Source organism: Enhydra lutris, unplaced genomic scaffold, assembly GCF_002288905.1.
Source record: "Enhydra lutris kenyoni isolate GAN:26980312 unplaced genomic scaffold, ASM228890v2 scaffoldscaffold3, whole genome shotgun sequence".
In the NCBI taxonomy this organism is placed as follows: Eukaryota; Metazoa; Chordata; class Mammalia; order Carnivora; family Mustelidae; genus Enhydra; species Enhydra lutris.
Genome location: NW_019154087.1, coordinates 40,240,197 through 40,256,849, shown reverse-complemented (window position 1 = coordinate 40,256,849; position 16,653 = coordinate 40,240,197). Strand labels below are relative to the sequence as shown.

General features: G+C 39.9%; 1 protein-coding gene across 4 annotated transcripts in view; it reads left to right on the top strand.

The window, feature by feature from the left end:
• LOC111153353 (HECT and RLD domain containing E3 ubiquitin protein ligase 3) overlaps positions 1-16,653 on the top strand; it is a 120,739-nt gene that overhangs the window by 48,832 nt on the left and 55,254 nt on the right. For 3 of the 4 annotated variants that reach the window (XM_022512340.1, XM_022512358.1, XM_022512349.1), the window contains 7 exons: positions 5,008-5,167; positions 9,345-9,421; positions 10,455-10,676; positions 11,880-11,971; positions 12,847-12,977; positions 13,742-13,902; positions 16,097-16,173. In XM_022512340.1, coding sequence (XP_022368048.1) covers positions 5,008-5,167; positions 9,345-9,421; positions 10,455-10,676; positions 11,880-11,971; positions 12,847-12,977; positions 13,742-13,902; positions 16,097-16,173 — 920 coding nt within the window. The remainder of the gene's footprint in view (positions 1-5,007; positions 5,168-9,344; positions 9,422-10,454; positions 10,677-11,879; positions 11,972-12,846; positions 12,978-13,741; positions 13,903-16,096; positions 16,174-16,653) is intronic. The other variant, XM_022512366.1, reaches the window with a different exon arrangement.

The following is a 16,653-nucleotide window of genomic DNA, read 5'->3' as shown; positions in this document are numbered from 1 at the left end:
GATTAAGTGTTGGCACCATGCATATACCCTCTAGGCTCATACCATCCTTCTCTCTTACCATCCTTCGACGGTTCAATGCCCAATTCACTGTTAACCCGAAAATACATTAAAAATTCGGTGGGTTCAGAAGTCAAGTAGAAATCATCATAATAATGTAAGTCCACCTGAACTGCTGACTTGCTCTAAGCAGCACCCTGCATTTGCCTCCCGTCTGCCCGATTATCTTGGCGCATTCCGAGTTGAGAACATTGCTAAAGACTGTTAAAGACTTGAAAGGGTTGCTATGAGAGGATCAGAGAGAAAATATACTTTTATCCTCAAAAAATGCCAAATATTTCTTCAGTGTGTTTAATTATTTTAATGTGTGGGTTGAGATTCTGTCATGATCTGCAAAATATAGCATAGAGTCTTGACAGAATGAACCAGAGAGACTGCGTGTGAAAATGTGCACTGTAGTCTGAGCGTGCCCCCCCACTGGAGCAGGGGGGTGTTTAGGGAGAGTCGTCGATGAAGCATTCATTCCCACATTGGCCTGACCTAGGGAGTGGGTTCTACAAGAGGGATTATGATTTCACTGTAACAGATCCCCAGTCTGAATCTGATGAGCTTAATTTTCTGGCTAGAAGAAGTAAAACAAGTTCCACTGGTGCAGTCACTGGTTTGATTCTTCACGCATCTTTCCCTGATGGAATGTTGCCTTTGGGGCCGCAGGTCTTGTGGCAGCAGCGGCTTGATGTCTGTTTGGATGGCTAATACGTGGTGGGGTGGGAATTGGTTTGTCTTAGGTTTGACCAGATTGGGAGTAAATGGTACTTGGAAAGTAGACATGCCCTTTTTGAGGCTGTTCAGCTGTGGTAAACAAGATCAAAAGGGATGGTATTGACAGGTTTTGAGGCAAGAAAATGGTGGCAGATCAGGGAGAGTGTCCTGCCAGACAGTGGAGAAACTTACTAGTGTCATGTGAGGCTGAATGTTAACATCCAGGCAGGAAAGGCTAATGGTTGGCATGGGAAGTCAGGTATTAGGGGACAGGCCTCAGTCATGGCTGACGTGTCAGGCCAGGTACCCAGGCCCAGGAGGCTGTAAAAGCTGCCCAAATCCTGGAACTGTGGTACAAGGTGGATATTTGATCAGAGAAGTAGAGTCTGAATCACCCGAGGTATTTTGGTAGGAGTTTCTTACCTTATTCCAAAATAAAGACAGGACTGTTTCTAGTGCGGGAGGCAAAGCTGAGTTGGGTTGTAGGGCTCAGTAGTGAGTAGAGGTTAAAGAAGTAGGGCAATGGGAACTATAGGAATTAGAACATCTTTAGATTTCTCTGACATGAGCATATTTTCAGTTACTTAATTAAAAAAAATTTTTTTGTTTCCAAGTAATAAATTTATACCAGCTATCTTAGGTCAAACAAAAGCTCACTGCCTCACCTGCAGTCTCAGTAGCAGAGACCATTTCTGTCAACAATTTTAGCTCTTTCTTTTAATATTTACCTTTTCTAAATGACATGCTTATAATGCTGTTTATTGATTTTTTTTTAGTATTGGACGTAGTGTAGAGACGCTGGGGAAGTTTAGCATTCCTTTATATTCTCCACCTACTCATTCCTCTTTCTCACCCCTAGATACTCATCCTTTCCCCAATAATTGATTGCTTAAATCAATTGACAATTAAATTTTTGATTATGCAAATTATATTTATTTCGTTATTTTGGTTCTGTGTTCAATGATTGCCTTTATTTCCTATAAAACATCTTATGTGTTTTCTGGAGCTAATTATCTTTTTTTTTTTTCTTTTGCATTGTAACCTCTGTATTTTCTGACAGAATTGTAAAAGTTGTAACAATATAAAACTCATCGGATTGTATTTCACTTTTCACCTTGGAGACATTCCTTCAACTTTGCCTCATGGGCTTCCTACATATAGCTGTTTTGGAAATGTTCTTCACCTCTTCTTATGTAAGATTTCTGTTTCTTGGATTCTGAATCTTCCTTTGTTTAGGAGGCATTATCTTATGGTAACTTTCTGAGAGAGGCAGCTTTGGAGGTAAAATATTTTGAGAGCTTTACATGCCTGAAAATGATTCCTTTTCCCCTCTCTCCTCACATTTGATTCATGGTTAGTTAGGTATAGAATTCTCTGTTGGAAGTCATTTTCCTTCAGAACTGTGAAGGCATTGCTCCATTATCTTCTAGTTTTCAGTATTGCTTCTGAGAAATCTAATGCCATTCTGATCCCTGTTCTGTTGTGTATAAACTGTTTTCCTTTCTAGAAGCTTTTGTCTTTTTTGGTGTTCTAGAATTTCAAGATGAAGTCCTCTGAAGTAGGTCTTTCATCAGTCATTATCCCGAGTCCTTCATAGGTCCTATCAATGTGAAATTTAAGTTCTACTGAGAACTTTTCTTGTGTTTCTTCTTTGAAATGTTTTACCTTGTGTTTTCCCCATTTTCTTTATGGAGTTCTTATTTTTCCATTATGGGACCTTTTGAAATAAACCCCATTTTGCTCTTTGTCTTTTTGTTCTATTTCTTGGAAAATTTCTTCAATTCTTTTTTTTTTTAATTTAAATTTTAGTTAGTTAACATACAGTGCAATATTGGTTTCTGGAGTAGAAGTAGTGATTCATCACTTACATACAACACCCAGGGCTCATCACAACAAGTGCCCTCTTTAATATCCATTCCCCACCCACCTCCCTCCATCAACCCTCAGTTCTCTCGTTAAGTCTCTTACGGTTTGTTTCCCCTTCTCCTTTTCTCCCCCTTCCCATATCTTCATCCGTTTTCTTTCTTAAATTCCACATATGAGTGAGATGACATGGTATTTGTCTTTCTCCGACTGACTGACTTCACTTAGGATTATACACTCTAGTTTTACCCATATCATTGCAAATGGCAAGATTTCATTTTTTTGAAGGCTGAGTAATACTCCATTGTATGTGTATACCACTTATTCTTTATCCATTTATCAGTTGATGGCCATCTCTCCGAAGTTTGGGTATTGTTGATAATGCTGCTGTAAACATCAGGGTGCATGTAACCCTTCGAATCTATATTTTTGTATCCTTTGGGTAAATACCTAGTAGTGCAATTGCTGGATAATAGGGTAGCTCTCTTTTTAACTTTTTGAGGAAACTCCATACTGTTTTCCAGAGTTGGCTGCACCAGTTTCCATTCCCACCAACAGTGTAATAGGGTTTCCCTTTCTCAGCATTTTCACCAACACCTGTTGTTTCTTGTGTTGTTAATTTTAGCCATTCTGACAGGTGGGAGGTGTTATCTCATCGTGGTTTTGATTTGTATTTCCCTGATGATGAGTGATGTTGAGCATCTTTTCATGTGTCTCTTAGCCATCTGGTTGTCTTCTCTACCTATTCACGTCTTCTGTCCATTTCTTAACTGGATTATTTGGTTTTGGGATGTTGAGTTTGATAAGTCATTTAAAGATTTTGGATACTAACCCCTTGTCAGTATGTCCTTTACAAATATCTTCTCCCATTCTATAGGTTGCCTTTTAGTTTTGTTGATTGTTTCCTTCATTGTGCAGATGTTTGTTTGTTTGTTTGTTTGTTTTTTTAAGATTTTATTTATTTATTTGTCAGAGAGAGAGATCACAAATAGGCAGAGAGGCAGGCAGAGAGAGAGGGGGAAACAGGCTCCCTGCCGAGCAGAGAGCCTGATACAGGGCTCCATCTCAGAACCCTGAGATCATGACCTGAGCAGAGGTTTAACCCACTGAACCCTGAGATCATGACCTAAGCAGAGGCTTAACCCACTGAGCCACCCAGGCTCCCCGTGCAGACAGTTTTTATTTTGATTAAGTCCTAATAGTTCATTTATGCTTTTGTTTCCCTTGCCCTTAGAGACATGTCTAGTAAGAAGTTGCTCTGGCCAAGGTCAAAGTGATTGCTGCCTGTGTTCTCCTCTAAGATTTTGATGGTTTCCAGTCTCACATTTATGTCTTTCTTCCATTTTGAATTTATTTTTGTGTGTGGTGTAAGGAAATGGTCCAGTTTCATTCTTTTGCATGTTGCTGTCCAGTTTTCCCAAGACCATTCGTTGAAGAGACTGCCTTTTTCTATTGGATATGCTTTCCTGTTTTGTTGAAGATTCGTTGACCATATAGTTGTGGGAATTTCTTAAATTCTTATTTCCCATTCTGCTTTTGAAGGGTTTTTGTCTTTAATTTATGCTGCCATATTTTCATTTCCTAAGGCGATTTTTGTTCCTCAAATGTTTGAATGGTCCTTATCTTCTATTTCTTTAACAACTTAAATTTTTTTTCTGCTCCCAGCATGATCCTTATCTTCTGAGTTCATTTTCTGTTTTTTTTTTTCTTTTTCTTTCATGTTAACATTTTCCTCATATGTAATTATCCTTGCCAAAGCTTTATGTTTAAGAGTGTGGTTCTAAAACGTGAGTGGAGCTGTGTGAGGGCAAAGCTTGTTAACTCAGAGGAAGCTGGACATTTCCTTGGAGGACCCACAGATGTCAGTATCTGTGGATCTTCTCTTTTGGGCCTTTTTTCTTAGAGAAATCCTCTGTTTTCTCTGCTCGGTATGTATGAGGCTGTGTTCTGGAATGTTGGGGAAAAAGGTATTTTCTGGATTAGGGAGGGAAGGCTCTGGGAAACGAGTCTTATTGTTCCCAGGTAGAATTTCACTCAGTCCCACTACTTTAAGTAATATGCCTCATTCTCACTCACCTCCAGGCCTCTCTGGTTCAGTATCTCCAGATAGTAAACCTTCAGGCTTCTCTCTGAAGAGAAACCAGTCCCATGGCAGAACATCTGAGATGTATGTGCTGCTACAGGCATATATGCTACCCAGTGAAGCAGGGATCTGAACTGATAACTTGTAGAAATGTATGAAATTTATCATCTCTATAAATACTCAGATTTAGTGCTTCTTTTTGAAAAACAAAACTGCCTAGAAGGATAATGCTGTGTAAGAAAATCTTGTGTGATTCCTGTTTCTAGGCTCTACATCTTCCTCCTTGGTTTGGTCTCTTTCAGAGCAAATTGGAGCTTTGGCAGATCAGCACATTGTCCATGTGGCATGTGGCGAGTCTCACAGTCTGGCCCTCAGTGACCGGGGCCAGCTGTTTTCTTGGGGCGCAGGGAGTGACGGTCAACTAGGACTCATGACAACTGAAGACTCGGTGGCAGTGCCCAGGTAAGAAGGTCACAGACGGGAATCTGAGTTTTCAGAAGTCAGTTTTATAAATACTCTTTCCTGCTGTTGCTTTGTGAGTCTCTGCTTTGGTTCTGCTTTCTTTCTTTAATTGCTGTTTTTTTGTTGTTGTTATTGTTTTTTTGGTGCCACTCCTGTGCCTTATACTTTATAGCACTTGTTACAAAACTGTAAATATTTATAGAAGTGTCTGTCTCCAGTTAAAAAAAATGTGAGTTGTTCAGGAATTGTACTTTATTTATTCCAGTAACCTAGTTGTTAGCATCGTGTTTGGAATTCAATAAATGTTTGAATAAAAAAAGCATCTTTTCTCCTGCTGCACTTACTAACCTTTAACTTAAAATTATAGAACTAAATCAGTCACTCAATTAAGGACTCTAAACTCAGATCAAAAGGTTGACCCGTTTTCTAATATTAGCCTTCATGAGCATTATGAACAGCTAAAATACCAAATGTACAAAAAAAATTTTTTTTACACAAAAATACTAATACAGTGTTGTTGTTTTTTTTAAAGATTTTATTTATTTATTTGACAGAGATCACAAGTAGGTAGAGAGGCAGGCAGAGAGAGAGAGGGGGAAGCAGGTTCCCTACTGAGCAGAGAGCCTGATGCTGGGGCTTGATCCCAGGACCCTGAGACCATGACCTGAGCTGAAGGCCGGGGCTTAACCCACTGAGCCACCCAGGTGCCCCTAATACAGTGGTTTTAAGACTTAAATATTTACTTTATTTCCAGATCTTAGATGATTTAATAAAGTATCCAACAGATGCTTCACCACTAAGTAAATATTCGAAATACTGAAGTTACTTCCAGATGCTCTCCTTAGGGGGTGGACTCTCAGTTTGTGGAGGGTTCTTAGTGATCAGAGAGGCAACTTGCTTATTTCCATCACTTTATTCCTGTTCTTTTATATGACAAACATAGAGCACACCCCTACTGTCATACTTGCACATTCTCTGTAACTGTTTATTTAATGACTATTTGTCATACAAAGCTGGGAACTTTTGATGATGAGACCTGGATTATGCATTTTTGCATCACCATTGTCAAGGGTGTCCAGCACATTTATTATTTGTTATAAGGCTGTGTAATAAGTGGCCTCTCCACCCCAGCCCGATTATTGTCCCCTTTAAAGGACAAAATACTCTTCTTCCTCTTCCTTTTCTGCCCTTCTTAGATTTTTGTCACTTTAATCAAAAGCTGTTTTAAGGAAAAGAGGAACATGGAGGTAAGCGTGATTTGATTCATTTCCTGACTTAGAACAGGTAATATCTTGGATTCATTTTTCCAAAAATTAGTTGAATTTTGGTGAAGAGAGAGAGAGTGGCAATAAGAAAAAAAAGGGCACTATATATATTTTAATGAAATTATGTAAATATTAAGGAAAAGATTTATAATGTAAATGACAAAAATATTTCACTTGTTGATGACCAGAGATTTAAAGATTTTTAACGACATTTCATTTCTAAAAACGAAGTAACCTGTGTTATAGTAGCAGTTTAATTTTCAATAGCCATGTCTAAATTATGGATGACTTCTGAGGCTTTGGTCTGTGTATAATTTTATGTTGTAACTTAATTGAAATAAATTTCTTAATTCATACTCTAGTCTTGTAGAAAGTAACATAACTTTGAAGTCAAACTGCCCTCACACTCTAATACTGGTACTATTATTAATTAGGTGAGTGACCTCGGGCAAGTTCTTTAACTTATCTAAGCCTTGATTTCTTCAGTTGAAAGTGGAGTGTTGTATCATGTACCTTATGAAGTTACTGAGAGGAGAGAATGACATGCATAGGTAAAACACATCCCATGCTTGCACTCTTTACATATCCCTCCTCTCTACCTCAAGGCTTCAATTTCCCTATTGTTTCTTGGTCTTTAGAGCTGCTTCCTTTTTGTAACCAATTATGACGTTTGTGACAAGGCTAGCAGTCAACCCATAAAGGGAGAATTGTGGGGAATTTGAGTGAAAACTGGCCAGGAGAAAAAGGGCTGTTACTGCATGAAATTTCTGAAACATAGGTCCCCTAGGCAGTAGTGCATTTTCCAGTTTTAAAAAGGAGTTGGGTTCTACAGACTATTGATACCTGTATAACTTGGATGAATGTCCAGGGAATTATCCTGAGAGGCAAAAAAACCAATCCCAAAAGGTCACCTACTATATGATTTTATTTATATAACATTTTTGAAATGACAGAATTTAAGAAATGGTGGGTGAATTAGTAGTTGTCAGAGGCTAAGGATAGGGGAGGGGAGTAGTGGTTATAAGAGTTTAGCAGGAGGAATCCTTACGGTGTTCAGCTGCTCAGTACCTTGACTGTTGTGGTGGATACATGAACCTACACAGATGGTAAAATTAATACACAGAATTGAGTACGAATAAAACTGCAGAAGTGTGGATAAGATTTGTAGATTGTATTAATGTTAGTGTCCTGGTTATGATCTTATTATTCTAGTCTCAGAAAATGTCACCCCTGGGGAAAACCGGGCAAAGTGTAAAAGGGCGCTCTCTGTATTATTTCCTACGACTGCATGTGAGTCAATAAAAAATAGTTGGGTTCTATTAGATACTAAATTTATATGTGAGTTCTGTTTCATAAGCTTTTTGTATGTGAGAAAAGAAAACAGTAACAAAAGTAATACCTGCTTGTCAGTCGAAATAATCTGCTCTCCCACTGGCCTCTGTCTTCTAAGATGCCCCTCTCCCGAGAGGACGGCCCTCTGGCTCCTCTGTTCCCACAACATAGACTTAATGAAGAGGATGGTGGCAACTTGCAGGCTGTTACATTAGAGAGCAGGAGATATTCCCAGGTGCCCAAATCTGTGGGCCAGCACTGAGCACCGTTACATGGACTTTTTCCATTTGTTTTTTACCACAATCCTATGAAACAAGTGCTGTTCTTGTCCGTGTCTTTCACATGAGCAAGCAGAAGAGCAGGATTTGAAAAGGAGTCTACGATCTTCCTCTTACCATCCTAGGGAATTTGAGTTTGGTCCTTATTTTTTAAAAATTGTGATAAAAAAAATTGTGGTAAAATACACATCACATGGGATTTTGCATCTTACCCATTTTTAAATGCATAGTTCAGTAGTGTTAAGTCTACTTATGTAGTTGTGTAAACAATCTCCAGAAATTGCAAAAATTTATCTTGCAAAAATTAGTCGGTACCCCTTAAATAACAGCTCTCCACTTCTCTCCCAGCCACTGGCAAGCAGCATCAGACTTGATGTGTATGAATCTGACTACTCTGGGTATCTTTCATAAGTGCATTCATAAAGTATTTGCCCTTTTTTTTTTAGGATTTTATTTATTTATTTGGCAGACAGAGATCACAAGTAGGCAGAGAGGCAGGCAGAGAGAGAGGAAGGGAAGCAGGCTCCCTGCTGAGCAGAGAGCCTGATGCGGGGCTCAATTCCGGGACCCCGAGATCATGACTTGAGCAGAAGGCAGAGGCTTTAACCCACTGAGCCACCCAGGCGCCCAGTATTTGCCTTTTTGTTACTGGGTTATATCACCTAGCATAATGTTCTTGAGTTTCACCTATACTGCAGCATATGCAGAATTTCCATTCTTTTGAAGGTTGATTTAACATTCCCTTGTATGAATACAGCACATTTTGTTTTTCCATTCATTTGTTGATGGACACTTTAGTTGCTTCTACCTTTTGGGCACTGTGAATAATTCTATTCTGAACATGGGTGTACAGATATCTCTTTGGGACCCTGCTTTCAGTTCTTTTAGATGTATTCATGGAAGTGGGATTGCTGGATCATTGCATTGCCCTCATTTTGAAAACCATATAGACAGCAGCCACATTCCCAGGGATCTCTCTTCTATAGCTTATTCCACTTTTCCCTTGACTGGAGATGACAAGGTTGGAATTAACAAGAGTGTGGTAATGGGATTAAGTGCAGATGTGTTTTTTTGTCTTGTTTTGTTTTTTTGTTTTTTTGTTTGTTTTGTTTGTTTTGTTTGTTTGTAACTGCCCAAGAAGTAGGAAGTTAGTGGAAGATCTAATAGAATTATATCTTGTAAGATTATGCATTTAATTTTAAAAAGTCTTTTAGGAAAGGTGTTATTTATTACCACTGTTGGGAATATTTCTCGTCACTGTTTGGGAATGCCTTCTTAAGAAGAAAGCCTTTTCTGTTTTAGGTTAATACAGAAGCTGAACCAGCAGATGATATTACAAGTTTCCTGTGGCAACTGGCATTGCTTGGCTCTTGCAGCTGGTAATATAACATTGAAATACATGCTAATGTTATGTTAATTTGGGAACCATTTCTCTTTGCATTTGTGTGTGATGTTATCTAACTGGACCCCTTTAACACACTGGTCCTGTTGGACAGTGGTGTTTCTCAGATAGCCTTTGTGCAGCTCATACCTTTTTTGGGGTGTGGACAGTGAAGGAGGTGGTCATCATTGCTCTCTCAGGGAAGGATGAAAAGGAGGCAGGACTGAACCTCAGTGTTCTTGAACATATGGAAGATTGGTTTTTCTTAGCTATAGTCACTCTCAAGCTCCCAAATAAGTGAAAAGGAGGGAGGGAATTAGGGAAATCTAAGTTCACAAATAATACCGTATTCCATGTTAGAATAAATTTGAGGGGAAATCTGTACCAACATGCCATGCTTGATGCTCTGTGAGATAGTCCAGCTCAAAGCCTGGACCTCCTGAGTCCTGGGGTTCATGATCTTGGTGTTAGAATTAGTTCAGTTCCCTTAGTGGATCTAAGCCCGGTAACTGGCCTAGTCACAACTAAACTGGCTTACACATTTAAATTTCTCTTTCCTTTATATAAATGTTAATAGCCTTTGAAGGGCAGTAAGACTCAATTTATCTCTCTGTTGTAATGACAAATGGGAGTTTTGGTTTGGCAGTCCTTTTTTTTTTTTTTTTAAAGATTTTATTTATTTATTTGACAGAGAGATCACACGTAGGCAGAGAGGCAGGCAGAGAGAGAGGAGGAAGCAGGCTCCCTGCTGAGCAGAGAGCCAGACGAGGGGCTCGATCCCAGAACCCCGAGATATGACCTGAGTTGAAGGTAGAGGCTTTAAACCACTGAGCCACCCAGGTGCCCCAGGTTTTGGCAGTCTTCATAGCATGAAGTGTCTCTGTCCCTTGCTCTCAGGAGGGTTTGGTAGGTTGAAGGGGAGCAACTAACAAATGATTCTCCTGGGCAAATAGGTTGTTCTTACGAGGTTATTTTTGTGAAAAGAACTTGTATCATGTCTGGTAATACCAGTCACCCTGTCTTTATTTCAGATGGTCAGTTCTTCACATGGGGAAAGAACAGCCACGGGCAACTGGGCCTGGGAAAGGAGTTCCCCTCCCAAGCCAGCCCACAGAGGGTGAGGTCCCTGGAGGGCATCCCCCTGGCTCAGGTGGCTGCAGGAGGAGCTCACAGCTTTGCCCTGTCTCTCTCAGGAGCAGTTTTTGGCTGGGGGATGAACAATGCAGGGCAGCTAGGGCTCAGTGATGAAGAAGGTAAGTAAAGTCTTTGTATGTATCTCTTTAGTTCAAAAATACTTTCATCAGTTTAACACATGCTTCTTGAGAATCTGCTGGGTGCTGGCCCCATGTTAGGTTCTAAGGGTGCAGCAGTGAACAGAACAGATGATACGCTCGACTTCGTGGAGACTGCATGCTGGTGGGTGGAAGTATAGTATGTCAGATGTGTTTGAGAGGACGGTGTCCTGTTTTATATAAGGTTTCCAGAGAGGGCCTTTTTGATAAGATGTTAGAACAGAGCCTGAAGGAGGTCAGGAGGGAGAAAGGGGACATGTAGCTATCTGGGCAAAGAGCGTTTCAGTCAGGGGCACCTGGTGGCTCAGTGGGTTAAAGCCTCTGCCTTCAGCTCAGGTCATGATCCCACGATCCTGGGATCGAGCCCCACATCAGGCTCTCTGCTCGATATAGGAATATATAGCCTGCTTCCTTATTTCTCTCTGCCTGCCTCTCTGCCTACTTATGATCTGTCAAATAAATAAATAAAATCTTTAAAAAAAAAAAAAAAAAGAACGTTTCAGTCACAGAGAGCGGGGTGTGTGGAGTCTGTACTGTGGGAAGATAGGTGGTGTGTTCAAGAGGGGAATGAGCGAGGGGAAGAACAGCAGAGCCACTCAGAGAGGTAGTATAGGCACGATGATGTGGGTCCATGGAAGGCAAAGGAAGAAGTTTGGCTTCCGTCAGTGAAAGGGGAACACAGTGAATGTTTTGAGGAGAAGACAGATCCAATTTAACTTTGGCGAGCATAGGCCCCAGGGAAGCTGGAAGACCAGTTTGGAGGCAGTGGGAATGAAGTCGGTTATGAATATACTGTGAAGGTGGGACCAGTTGGTTTTGCTCATCGTTGGGTATGTGTTTGAAGGAAAGAGAGGAAAAGTGGGAGGATGAAGTTGCCATTTATGGAATGAGGAAAATTGTGTGTGTGTGTGTGTGTGTGTGTGTGTGTGTGTGTGTGTGTTGGGGGCTGGCGAGTGGACAGCATTGGGGAGTGTGGGGAAACCATGCATTAGGTTTTAGATGTGTTCAGAGCGAGGCGTCCATTAGATACTCAAGTGGATGTGCAGGCAGGAAGCTGAGTATGTGTCAAGGATCCAGGAGGACCCAAAAGTCACGCTAAGATAGTTGTGTACGTTTCATCTCAAAACTAATGGGAGTGACGTTCTGATTTTTCTCTTATTGTAGATCGAGAGTCTCCTTGCCATGTGAAACTCTTACGAACACAGAAAGTCGTCTATATTAGTTGTGGAGAAGAACACACAGCAGTCCTCACAAAGGTAAGGGACTCAGAGTGTTTGGGTTTGTTCTGTGATGCTTTGGCGTTGGGTATGGCACAGATGAGGATTGTTACTCAATTCGTTTTGATAGTATCTTTTAGAGTAGTGATGGTGTTTAAAAACAGTTCAGTATAAATAACCTTAAAGTATAGTATATAGCAACATTCTGTGTTCCTCTAAAACCATTTAAATATGTGAAAAATACAGAGCAATGTACTTCATGTCTTAAAATTATCAACCTCTTTTTTCTAAAACTATCACATATAGAGAGAACGAAAATGTATTTTTATGTTGAACAAATACTGTTAAAGATTCACTTTAGTAAAATGCTTTAACATTTGTTCAAGCACAGCTGTTCAAGAGTAGCTAACTGTGGTGAGTGCTATGAAGTGTGTAAACCTGGCGATTCACAGACCTGTGCCCTCTGGGCTAAAAATACATTATATGTTTGTAAAAAAATTAATTAAAAAAAAGGTAGCTAACTTACCAATGGGTTGTGGAGCATTTAATTTCTTACATATGAATGATTGTGCAAAATCTCATTTCACCTATCCCTTTTTCCCCTCATTTTGTTTTGCTTCCTAGCACATCATTGTGCTTTGGAAATTTACAGATGGCACATGGTCCCTTGAGCAGTGCTGTCTTTGGTCCATAAACATGTAGTTCTTAATTTCTTTTTTTTTTTTTTAATTTACTTTTCTATTTAATGAACATTGCAAAGAAGGCATTTTGGTGAAAGATCAAGTGAAGGATCAAGTGAGTGTTGTGTTCTTGTACACACTGTTGTGATATGAATCTTGTGTACAGAGGCTTTTCGAGGGGCGTACTCAAAACTCAGAGATACAACGTAGTCATGTCATGTTTTCCCTTGTTAGAGTGGAGGTGTGTTTACCTTTGGTGCGGGTTCCTGTGGACAACTTGGACATGATTCCATGAATGATGAGGTTAATCCAAGAAGAGTTCTGGAGCTGATGGGCAGTGAAGTAACGCAGATTGCTTGTGGCAGGTGAGTGCCCTGAAGAGCTTCCTAGTGTCTGTTAAGACCTTGAAATGAATCTTGTCTTTGTAATGACAGAGCATGTGGTTAGACCTAATAATTAACATTTTTTTTAAAGATTTTATCTGAGAGAGAGAGAGCAGGGGGGAGGGGCAGAAGGAGAAGCAGACTCTCCGCTGAGCCTGAAGCCTGGAGCCCAGATGTAGAGCTCAATCCCAGGACCCCTGGTATCATGACCTAAGCTGAAGGCCAAGGCTTAACTGACCAAGCCGCCCAGGCGCCCCTCTAACCACCAGCATTTTAAGAGATCTTGGCTGCGTACACAGCCTACAGTGAAAGTTTGGAGAAAGTCCGATCTGAGTAGAGTATGGCAAAGATAGGTTTTAGATGAGTGGAGCAGGGTGGGGACATGAGACTTATTTTGGGATAAAGATTAGCAGGGAGGGAGACATGAAGAAAGGAAAGTGAGAGAGCCTCAAAGAACTTCTTGGAAATTTTTCCTGGTCTACCCTGCTTCTTCCCTGTCATCTCAAAGGCCTGATGCAGTTGGTCATTCAGCCTTTTCCAAGTGCTGCCATCTTGCTCATTGCTTAGAGTCTCAGAGATAATGGAGAGCCAGCCACTGCAAAAACAGTCAGAAGTCAGTGTGGGGTGGCATTTCTAGGGGGTACCCAGAGGCAGTGCTGTGCTCGTGTGTGGGGGCTGAAAGTCAGTCTCAGTGTATATCACTAGCAGTGGAAACTATGCTGATACGTGAATTTATTTTTCCCCAGACAACACACCCTAGCCTTCGTGCCTTCTTCTGGACTAATCTATGCATTTGGTTGTGGAGCAAGAGGTCAATTAGGAACAGGGCACACTTGTAACGTTAAGTGCCCATCCCCTGTGAAAGGGTACTGGGCCGCTCATAGTGGCCAGCTTTCAGCCAGAGCCGGTAAGAGCAATTTTCATTGGAATGTAATGGTATTTTAAATGATAACAAAATATTGTTTATAGAGCATATATCTATATTCTACCTTGAAGACTTTTGGAGGAAATGAGTATGAGAGCTTTTTTTTTTTTTTTTAACATTAATCAACAGTTATTTGAGTAGTTACTATGCATGAGGGTCTATAATTGAGATCCTAGAGCTCTCAATTGAGAGTAAGCAAAAAAAAAAAAATGTTATTTTGGCCCTGGGGACTTTGGTAGTGGTATATAAATTTTATTTGTTATTATTGCTGTTAATAAAAGTTAATGTTTATGTAACCAAGCTCTATTACTTACTTATGCTAAGCACTGAAAACAACCTTAAGAATTAGTGGTTATTATTTCATGTTGTAGATGGGGAAATTGAGTCTTAAGGAGGTTAAGTAACTTGTCCAACATCACAGAGATTTTGGGGGCAGGAATTAAAACTAGGTCTGCCTCACTCTAGAGCCTGTGCTCAATGCTTGTGCTGTTAGTTTCCTTTTGCTTTTGCTATTCTGGTCATAACATGACATGATTTCTTTTTATGCCATTGTTTCTTCTCTTAAAAAATAGTTAAATAGCACAGCGTCCATTTCATTGGAAATCAAAATAAGGCAGTCACTCAGTATGAATGACTTGAAATAATGAATCCAGCAGCTGACAAGAAGCTGGAGAGTCATTAAAAGGAAGTGTGATTTAATAATAACTTGATTTTGAAGACTATAAAGTGACTTATGCCTTGATTAGGATTTTTTTTAAACAATAACTACCATAAGTTTCCTACTAGATTATAAGAAACTTAAGTGCAGGGGACTGAGTCTTCTTTGTAAAACTTGTATACAGCACAAGGCCTGGCACAGACTTCTCAGTCAAGAAAGATTTATGGAATGAATATATGAGCATATAAAAATGCAGTGGAACTCAAAATACAAAATAAATAAGATTTGGTTTTGATGATGTTCCCCAAAGTGAAAGAATGGCTAGGTGTCCTCTGCCATTTGAGAATTTCTTTTACACCAAGGCGTCGTAGACATGCTGGGAATGCATGTATTTAAGAAAAAAAAAAAAAGCAATTTCATAAACTCAGGTATTGTATAGGTTAATTTGAAATCACAACTTTTTGAAGTTTGATTAGAACCTGACTTGTGTGATCATAAATTTGTGTTTGGATGTATGCCAAAATGATTTTATAATGTAAGTAGGTAAATTTCAATTCATCATGTAAATGCTGTGGTTTAGGACCCTTCATGGGAGTGTGGGAGCACAGAGGAGGGCATCTAGGAGTATTCCGGTTAGAGGAAGTTTGAGCTGTGTCTTAAAGCCTGATTTGGAGTTAGCCAGGTAGAGGACTGTGAGAGAGCGGGCAGTGGTGAGTAGCACAGAAGCACCATGGCAGCCGTGCTGTAGGAGGCACCATGGTGGAAAGTACAGTGTACACTGAGGGTGGTGGAAGGAAAAGATGTAGAGACAGGGGAGAGTGCGGTATATTGGGAATGAAAGCAATGTTGGCGGTGTTGGAGGGTCACTGTGAATACAGCGTGATGGGAGATAAAGCAGGGAGTAGGAAATGGAGGTCCTTGGAGGACAGGCGTCGTCCTGGAGGGTCTGGAGAACAGCACACCCAGACAGTTGATTGTTTCTTAGACGTGTTACTGTTGATATCAGTGACTTTTATTTATTCATTTTTTAAGATTTTATTTATTCATTTGACAGAGAGAGACAGCAAGAGAGGAAACACAAGCAGGGAGAGAGGGAAAAGCAGGCTTCCTGCCGAGAGGGAGCCCCATGCAGAGCTGGATCCCAGGATCCTGGGATCATGACCCGAGCTGAAGGCAGAAGCTTAATGACTGAGCCGCCCAGGCGCCTCTAGTGACCATTTTAAACTGCACATCAGTGGCTGGAAAGATTAGAATGAAAAATGGAAACAATATCAGGATTAGCTTGCTGTTGGGGAGGGGTTGGGGTAAAGTTGGAGGGGAGAATACCATTTTGTACATTTATTTTTAATTGAAGTAGAAATAGTTTTGGGCACAGAGCCAGGAGAGAAGGTTTCTTCCTTGACATAAATAAAATGGATAGGAAAGCAGTCTGAAGCATATTTTAGAGTATTAGGAAAGGGGATCAAGGAAAAAGCTTAATTACTGAAAAATATGCTCTTGAAAAAATTTTTTTGACAGATCGCTTTAAATACCATATTGTTAAACAGATCTTCTCTGGAGGAGACCAAACTTTTGTACTTTGCTCCAAATATGAGGTAAAAAATTCTTTCGACTATTATTTTGGGGGTGGAATAATGGTGAACCAGTATTTATTTTAATAAATAATTACATGAGAGCAATATTACTCTTTGTTGCTACCAATTTTATCTTATTAAGGTAAACCAACTGATCTTGAAGATGTTCTTTCCATTTTGCTTCCTTGAGTGCCAGTGATTTTCCTGGTATTTTAATCATAGAGTTCTAATTTATAATTTAAAATCATTTGTTTATGTCTACATTTGTTCCAAAAGATATTTAAGGAGGCCTAGAGAATTTATACTTTGGCATTATTTGACTTTCCCTTTCTTCCCTATTAGGTAGCAACAAATGATGGGTACTTGAGAACTTAGTGGGTTTGTTTGATGTGATTGAGTATATGCTAAATATGAAAGAGATGATGCAATATTCAGATATCCTTTATTATTTGTAATCTGCTCATAACACCACACTAAAATTTCACATTGTGTCCTGCGTCA